Here is a 9,131-nt window from a genome sequence, read left to right as displayed (position 1 = left end):
TAAAGGGGATATAATGAATTCTAACTTAGCATATAGAAAGCGTCATACAAGATTTCTTTTTCAATGAAAACTTGTCTACAAGCTTGGCAGTAATAACCACAAATAAAAACTTAAAAAAATCTACAAAGATTAGGATCTTAAAAGAGTTGAGTAAATAAAAAATCACTTGTTTAAGAAATGGATGCTACCCCCGTTATTTGAATGGTGCAACTTCTTTTGAAGTGGTTCAAATCTCCTGCGATAGAGGCACAAAGGCTAGAAGTAAGAAACACAAGAAAATGGCAAGTACTGTAAATAGTAACTCTTGCTTGCTACCTTGCTATGGCTATGGCAAATTAAAATCATGTTGATTTCACGAATTTCCGCATATAAAAAATCATGTTGATTTTAGGAATTTCCGCATATAAATATGTAATTAATCACATTGGTGCAAACTCAGTGCATTATTATATATATGCATCTAAATTATACTCTATACTTGCATTTTATTCTTAATTAGTGATTGCGCATTCATATTATCTTATACTAGAAATCCTATTGAAGTTCAATATGTTTCTTAATTAGCAAAAATCCCAGCACATTACCTCTAATAAAGAAAATCAGCATCTTGTTCGAAAATTTCAACAAGCAAAGTAAGATCAGCCTCATAAGACATCACTATCAAAAATAGAATCGGCGAGCAGAGCATAGGTGAATCAATGGTGAGGCAAGTAAAATGGATGCATATGCCGAAAAGACAAAGAGAGGCAGCAAACCACCAGCAGAAATAGAGGAGCAAAAGAAGCAAACATGATTTCTCTTGTCTGATCTCACTTGGTTAATGATTTAAAAGCACCAAAACCAACAAATGATTAAGTCAAAGCCAACCAAACCACCAAAATTTAAAAGCTTAAATAGAACTACTTAGAATATTTAAAAAATGAGTAGTAACACTGCACCTTCATAGATAAATTAAATCTTCATTTTTGCTAAAAAAATATAACCAAACCAAAAGATTTACATGGAAATGATCACAAGCTTAGTAAAATACTTCCATCAAAATTATCATATTTTTTATTTATTTTTCTCTTCATAACAGTAAAAATATGCAACAAATAACAAGTTTAATTTCACAAAGTCATGTATAAAAGTCATACAACATAATAACTAACAAAAATATTGACATAAGAAGTTCAACAGCAAAAGAAATTATAATGCAACAATCGAAAAGTATGAAAAGTTTGACACAACAAAAAAGAAATAAAAAAATTTTTTCCATTAATTTTTCCAGGAAAGCAGCCACATTTTGATTATCTCTAACAAGACAACAAAACATTGTTCAGCTAACAAAGAACCTAAACTCAGAAACATTGTTCTCGATTTTCAATCCTTAAATTAGGGGAACATGCACTACAAGAAAAAAAAGGCATGTCAACATACTTTTTTCTTGTCACGCTTTAAAAGCGGAGCCAAAAGTGGTCAAGGGCCACCCTTTTATGAGGGTGGCGATTGATTAGTGATTTGACCACGTTTTTTTGCCACGCTTTTGAGAAACAGGCATGTTTTTATGAGGGTGGCAACAAATTAGTGATTTGGCTACGTTTTTTTTTGCCACGCTTTAAAAGTGTGGCCATAGAGAGAAATAGGCAGGCTTTTGAAGCGCGGTAAAATGGTTTGGTTGTCGTCACATTTTTAAAACGTGTCCGTTTTCTCTAACTCTTTCAGCACGGTTTAAAAGCGTGGCCATAACGTTCCAAAAAAAAACGTTTCCCAGATGTTGAATCTCGGTCTCCGCCTTATCTAGGTCGTCCCCCTCTTTAATTTCTTACACAACAATGCCTAACACACTCTCTCTTTTTCGAAACACACACTCTTCTTGGAAAACAATGCCCTGAAAACCCTAACATAGAGCTCATGACGCTAACAGCGGCGGCGCTTTTCACCCAAACACAGAGCTTATCGCCGGCGCTCTCACTCTCTCCTCGAACAACACTTGTTGGTCAACCTCCCTCCAACCCTCTATCGTAACCCTTCAGTTGGTGCTACCTCTGCCAGTCCTCCCTGCGTCGACACTCCTTTTGTCTCTCCTGTAAACCCATATCCCTCTTTCAACGGTGACTCTCTCTGGTAAGGCCTCCCTCAGCGCTCACTCTCTATCGCAAACCCTCTGTCGACGCTCACTCTCTCTCGCAAACCCTCAATCGTCACTCCTCCCTCCATGGCTCAGCACCCGTTGCGTTGTCCTATCCCTCTCTGAAGTCGTCGCGCCGCCATCTCCCTCTCCCTCACTCGTTGCACCTCCGTCAGCCACTTTTAGCGTTCACAGCGCCGTGGGAAATTATTTGGTCAAATTTTTCCTTGATTTAATTATTTATTTTTGAATTTGATTTTTTGTTTTGATATTCTTGGTTCTTCATTTTTTTTATTTTTCTAAACTTCTATTTTTTGTTCTGTTCTTTCTGTTGCAGCTGTGGTAGTGCTCAACTGCTGCTATGTGGTACTGAACTGCTAGTTTTAATTCTTACCAGTTGTGATTTGTTTAAAAGCAACACTTATATCCACCTTAAGTGATTTGTATATTATTAGTTGTGCTTTTTAGGTTTCTTTAAATTGGTAGTTTTGGGTTTGAAATAGTTATTGTTGTGTATCCTTTATTCCTATCTTGTATCATATACGTATGCTCAACATAATTTGTTGATAACTAAGGTTTTTAAGAGGATTGGAGATTGGCTTTTAATCAAGTTTGTAAATACTAAATAAAACGTTGAAAAAAATGTGTACATATACTTATATATAACAATGAATGATCTTTGTACAATCTATTATTATTGCCTCTCATTTCTACAAGAAAAAATCTTAAGTTCATGAGCAGGGCACTTCAACATAATATCTAAAACTTAACTGTTCTTTTGTGTTTTATGAATTTAAAATGGTAGGAAACTTAACCTTTATTTTTTTAGATCATATGATTATGAAGTCATTTACTTTACTATGAGATGCTTATTGGAAATGTTAGATATTGATACAAATTGGCTTGCTGAGATAAGAACAAAAGTTGTATGCACCTAATTAAAATGTCAAAGATATCTCTTTTCTCTCTATATATAGGGCTGCTGCAATTCTAAGAGCCAAAGGTGGGACTTTTCTCCAAATGAAATTGGTTTAAAATCACTTGGCTCATCCATCTCCTTCTGTTCTTGCAATGGATGGATTGTTCTTGTACATGCTTTCTACATAGTTATCTCAACTTGTTCCACATACTTGTATACAAAGTGAGTTCTTTAAAATTTTGTTTAGAACTTTTATCTTTTATCTTTTGTTTTGGTATATGTTTGTCAAATGCTAATAATTGATACATGTCTTTTCCTGTTGTTATTGGTGGTGCTTTTTTAGGGATATTGAAAGATTGATAGAAGTTGGGGATAATTTGGTCTTGGCGATTTTTATATATACTTATTTTTACAACACCACCCGATTTTGCAGTGTGGTGTTTTCACTGAAGGTGGTCACAGCGTGAATTTTTCACTCTGATCATTGTGCTGACAGCGTGATTTTGAAGTATCCAATGAGAGAATGGTGAGTAGAAGATTCTAACCAAGCAATTATGCTATTTCGTATTTGCATGCAAATGCTGTGTTTGTTGAAGTGTGTAATTTTTTTCACTGAATATAGTAATGTTTTTGTCCTTTGATTGGCAACGTTTTATAATTTATATCAAGTGCGCTTCTGATTTTAATTTGTTTACATTTTAAATTGGGGCACGCTTGATATATGATGATATTGTATATATGTTTCTAGGAAGCTAGTTTCTTTGGGTTAAATAAATTAATTTGTTCATCATACTACTTTTTTAGCTTCCTCATGCTTCTGATGTTGTTAGTCTTTGTTCAAAATAGGTCACTCATCAGATTCATATTCCTTATCTGCAAAATTGGCCTTTTCTCAGTTTTTCTCTCTTTATTGCTTTTGTTTTCTTATAGATTTGGTAGGGACAAGAAGAGAGGAATTTTTTTTGTCATAGAATTGAAGAAAATGTTATTACTCTCTTTACTACCTTCTACCAAGTTTTCCCTTTCATGGTATCTACTCAAGTTGACTTGAATGCCATCCATTTTTCTAAAAGTGGTTGGAAACTTGGAACCTTTTTTGTGAACATGTATTGGACCGGCTTCACAAAATATCATTTTAGACTTTCCAACTTTGTGCTGCTATTGACTATGAATAATATAATATACCCTTTTCTCTCCCAATTTATGATTATGTTTTGTTTTTTAATACCAAAGTGAAGGGTAGTTTACCAATTCATTGCATCAGCATAAGAATGATGAATGATCTACATCAGCTTTATTTTTTTAACTAACCCTATAATATGTAATTCTTGCATATAACCTGTTTGATAAAGTGTCTAAAAGAAAATTAAACTTGCATCATTTTTCTGTCTTGTGGAGAAAACTTTGTAATTACATTTTGGGGAATATCCAGATTTAGAATTAGATATGGTAGGGCAACAATTAGGAGTGCTACTAAATGCACTCGATGTTGCAAAGACACAGTGGTACCATTTCACAGCAATTATGATTGCTGGCATGTGATTTTTCACAGATGCCTATGATCTTTTCTACATCTCCCTTGTCACCAAGTTGCCTGGGAGGATATACTACATAGATATAAAAGATCCAAAGCCTCCAAATGTGCAAGCTGCTATGACAGGTGTCGTGCTATGCGGCACTCTAGCAGGCCAACTTTTCTTTGGTTGCCTTGATGACAAGATGAGAAGCATAAATTACTTTCAAGGTGTTTTCCTCCACCACTTTCTTCACCTTTTAGTATGTATGCCTAAAATGAAATGATCATAATGTAATTTCAATTAAAAATTTAAAATTCTTCTCTGATTTATTTTGATATAGTGTTTTAATAACCGAGGCTTGTTGGTAAAAAAATTTATTTGGAAAGTTTGGGTTAAGATGTATAAAATTAGACTCATAAAAGTTTGTGACTATCTTTTTATAAACTCTTGAAATATATTACTTTTTCTGGTAGATTCTTTTATTGATGATAATGAGGTTAACTGTATGATGTTAAACTGCATGCATGGAATAATATCAAGTTATATATGATCTTGATTCTGAAGTTGTAAGAATAAATGCTTTGTTGAACCAGATACATTATGTTGTGGTCTTTGTTTTTCCTATTTTCTTCAGCTGCCCTATTTTTTAATATTGCAAGTTCATTCAATAAGAAAACCACGCTAAGCTTTTTTTTCCCCAGTCTTTTAGCATAAAAGCTTATGGCTACCACGAGATTCTGGCTGCCTAACTATAGAATTCTTGCAGGGTTGAACAAAAGCGTGACTGTTAGTGGTTTATGAATATAGGTGAACCAGAACCATTCAGAAACAAGAAACAAGTAGTTGAAGCCATTGGTGGTAATCCATTTTCAGGTGTTTCCCATGCGAATGTTTCTCCATAGGACACCAATTCAGGGTTTCACTCTATCACGTCAATTTTCTGACTGGCTTTTTGGATCTGATCCTCGACAGGCAATTAATTTGGTTAATGAAACTCTGCTATCAACTGGAAGTGGAAGTTTGAATGTGGCTAGGAGGGATGCTGAGAATCAATGACATTTCTTAATTCTCTTAGAAATTTATTTTTGTTTATGTTTGTAAATTTCATGTACGCGGTCGTTGCATATATAGAAATGACATGGCAAATTTGGTTTGAATTCTACTAATGTAATACAAATTTCTATTTAATTTTTTAAAAAAGATGCACATTTTTGTCGATGTTTTTATTATTTTTGGAGCGCATTAGAGTACATGAAAAAAACATATACAAAGATTTTTTTTTTAATTTAATAAGGATATAGCCACATTTTAAAAGCATGGCCATATATTCCCCTATTGGCACGCTTTTGAAGCGTAGCCAAAACTAACACATTAGACACATTTCTAAAAGCATGGTTGTATGTCCATTTTTTGGCACGCATTTAAAGCGTGGCTATAGTCATACATACAGCTACACTTTTAAGCTTGGCAATAGATGAAAGTGTGGCAAAAAATAAAGCGTGCTAATAGATCGACAAAAGCATGGTGATAAAGCAATTGGCACGTTTGTAAAGTGACCCTTTCAAAAGCGTGTCAATAGCTCGAAAGGCGTGGCAAAAAGCTATCGCTTCACTTTTCGGCATGTTTTAAAAGCGTGGCAAAAGGCTTATTTTCTTATAGTAAAGGACTGTGCCTCAATTTTTGCATTAGTTTCAAAATTAGAATCATAAAAGTAGAATTTGAAACACAATCATCAAAACAGATTAAGAAAACCCTAAATCATCACTAATGATTTCAGAAGCAAAAGCAGTGAAAAAAACCTTAACATTAAACATTTCAAAAAATAACAGTAGTAAAAACCCTAATTCATCGCCAACAATTTAAGAAAAATCAGCATAAGCAAAAGCAGTAAAAGAAACCCTAATTCATCACTAATAATTTAAGAACAATAATTAACAACAATCAAAAGTGGAACCAACCTAACACGGATGTTCCATTCTTGAGGAGATGATGTAGACAAAGAGTGGTTGAGTGCAGGGAGGTCCTTCTGTGCGTGGAGGATAATGGCATCGATGTATGCTACTATTGTGTGTGGAGGACTACGGTGATTGTTGGTGCGTGGAGGACAACAGCAGCTGCTGGTGTATGGTGCTGTAGAGGAGGACGGAGAGAGAACTGCTTCGAGGATGCAGGAGAGGTCGCATCGCCGCAGGACGTGAGTCAGAGTGCTATGAGGCGGCGTCAATGACAAAGAAGAGAGAGAAGTTTCATCGCTGTATGAGACGCTGTGGGCCGGGAGTGAATAGGGAGTGAATGTTCTCAGTTTTTGGGAAAAGGATAAATTCATGCCTGATTTTTTAGTCAGTGGATATTTAAATCCTTGAGGATTTGAAAATACATTTAAGTCCCTAATTTCCTTAAAATTTAGGTACATCGATCAGATTAGTACAACGGGAGTCACGTTTAATTTTTCCGTTGGGTTTGAAAGACCCAAGTGAATAGAGAGATTGATGTGTCCAGATTTTGAGAAAGTTAGAGACTTAAATGTATTTTCAAATCTTCGGGGACTTAAATGTTTGGGAGACAAAAAGTCAAGGACCTATTTGTCCTTTTTTCCAATTTTTTCTCCATTGTTGAGTAAAGTGTAATTTTTTTACCATTTAGTATCTTTTCTAACATGTTTTTTTATCTCACTTAAAAAATATAAGGTAAAAATTCACTTTACCAAATAATTGAAAAAAAAATGATGAGAGGATCTATTCCCGTTTTTAATACTATGAAAAATGAGATTGAAGAGGGGATTAAGTCATTTGGTTTGGGAGTTTTTGAGTTGGGGTAGAGTGTCTTATTTAGGATTTTTTAAAAAATTGATTTGGTGTATTAATGGTCAAACCAGTAATTCTTAAAGAGTGTAGCTATGGGCTCTTTTTGGCCACGCTTTTGAAGTATGACAATATAATATCCCGTTTATATCATATTCAACTCACCTTCGCTTCAAAACTAAAAAGTACATGAGTTATTCATACTAGTAAAAAAAATTTATAACTTAGATAAAATGAAATTAATACATAACACAAAATTTATTATATATCCTAAACAATATAAAATTTGTATTCTCTTTTTATAGTTAACTAATTAATATACTTAATCTACTATTCATCCTTGTTCCTGCATCATTATTTGATTAAGACATTTACAAGATTTTTTAATTTGACCCCAAGTTATTATGAAAGATCACAGGGTCAAGAATCATCAATTATATAATTATTATACTGTTCAAATTGATAATGAATATTTTATATTTCTTTCTTGATCATCTAGTAATTAAATCAATATATATATATATATATATATATATATATATATATATATATATATATATTCATTCAAGTACATCAAAAGGCAACTATATGATATAATGTAAATAGATTGTACATATCCATTATTCATTACAATATTATAACAATCTAACCCTAAAGACTTCTCCACTAATATTTGGCGAGCATTAACAGAGAACAATAAAATGAGAATTACGAAGATGGTAATAATAATAAGTTTTGTAAGCGTATTATTGCCATTGTGCATAGTAGCTGTGGTAGCTGATGAGGCAGAGTCTCCAGAAGAGTATTTGAGAGGCCACAACACTGCACGAGCAAGCGTTGGGGTTCCTCCGCTGAAGTGGGATGTGAAACTAGAAAAAATAGCTCAGAAGTTGATGAATGAATACCTCACAATCTGCCAGGGAATATTTGTGCCATCCAAGCCCTCTATGTACGGAAAGAATCTTGCGTGGCATGTGAAACCTGAACACTATACAGCAGCAAAAGCGGTAGCAGAGTGGGTGGAACAGAAAAAGTACTACGACCATAAATCCAACTCGTGTATTGGTGGTAAGTGTGAATGCTACACTCAAGTTGTTTGGAGAGAAACTACTCATGTTGGATGCGCCAAACTTAAGTGCCCAAAGAGACTATGCATGTTTCTTATTGGCGGGTGCACTCTTATTGGTTGTCTTTATAGTCCTAAAGGAAACGTTGAAGGCCATCGTCCTTACTAGTTAAATAATTACAACCAATGTTATATGCACCAATTTGTGTGTACATTTTTTGTTATACACCTTTTACTTTTTGTTAAAAAAAAGAAAACAATTATAAAAAGAATATATAAAAAAGGTTAAAAAATATACCAGAATTATCTACTAAGTTTTGTGTTACAGAGTCAAAAAATTTAATAACAAATATATTAGTAAACATTGAAAATATATATTTTTCTTATAATAATACAGTTATAAAAATTTTATATTTGTATAATATTATATTAAAAAATTATTAAATTATTTAATAATTGAGATTATAATTATGTAAAGTACATTAAGACAATATAATAATATCTATAATAATATTATTTAGGCCAATAATAAAAGAATTACTCAATCAAAATTTAAGAAAAAATAAATTATTATTAATTAAATAAATATAAATATATAGGATTCCTACCCATATTTGGACCGTTCGGTATATTACTTGAACCAGCTCCGATGTTATTGTGAATATCTGTATATGTAGAAAATTTATTATTAAGATGAAAATAATGTAATTTGATAATT

The 9,131-nt window shown here is 33.1% G+C and overlaps 1 protein-coding gene and 1 long non-coding RNA gene across 4 annotated transcripts; both read left to right on the top strand.

Moving 5' to 3' along the window:
- Nucleotides 1–1,792: 1,792 nt before the first annotated feature.
- Nucleotides 1,793–5,764, top strand: LOC112703384 (uncharacterized). Of its 3 annotated transcripts, XR_011864119.1 has the most exons (7): nucleotides 1,793–2,324; nucleotides 2,448–2,476; nucleotides 3,088–3,251; nucleotides 3,373–3,555; nucleotides 4,582–4,773; nucleotides 5,313–5,419; nucleotides 5,519–5,764. It is a non-coding gene; the product is annotated as an uncharacterized lncRNA (long non-coding RNA). The 3 variants fall into 3 exon arrangements; XR_011864118.1 differs by lacking the exon at nucleotides 4,582–4,773; XR_003154586.3 differs by lacking the exon at nucleotides 4,582–4,773 and having other exon boundaries at nucleotides 5,313–5,540.
- Nucleotides 5,765–8,063: 2,299 nt separating this feature from the next.
- Nucleotides 8,064–8,582, top strand: LOC112701582 (pathogenesis-related protein 1B). Its single transcript, XM_025752324.1, has one exon. The coding sequence runs from the start codon at nucleotides 8,064–8,066 to the stop codon at nucleotides 8,580–8,582; it is 519 nt and encodes a 172-aa protein (XP_025608109.1).
- Nucleotides 8,583–9,131: the final 549 nt, after the last annotated feature.

This window comes from Arachis hypogaea, chromosome 7 (assembly GCF_003086295.3).
Source record: "Arachis hypogaea cultivar Tifrunner chromosome 7, arahy.Tifrunner.gnm2.J5K5, whole genome shotgun sequence".
Classification (NCBI taxonomy): domain Eukaryota; kingdom Viridiplantae; phylum Streptophyta; class Magnoliopsida; order Fabales; family Fabaceae; genus Arachis; species Arachis hypogaea.
This window is presented reverse-complemented; position numbering and strand designations above follow the sequence as displayed.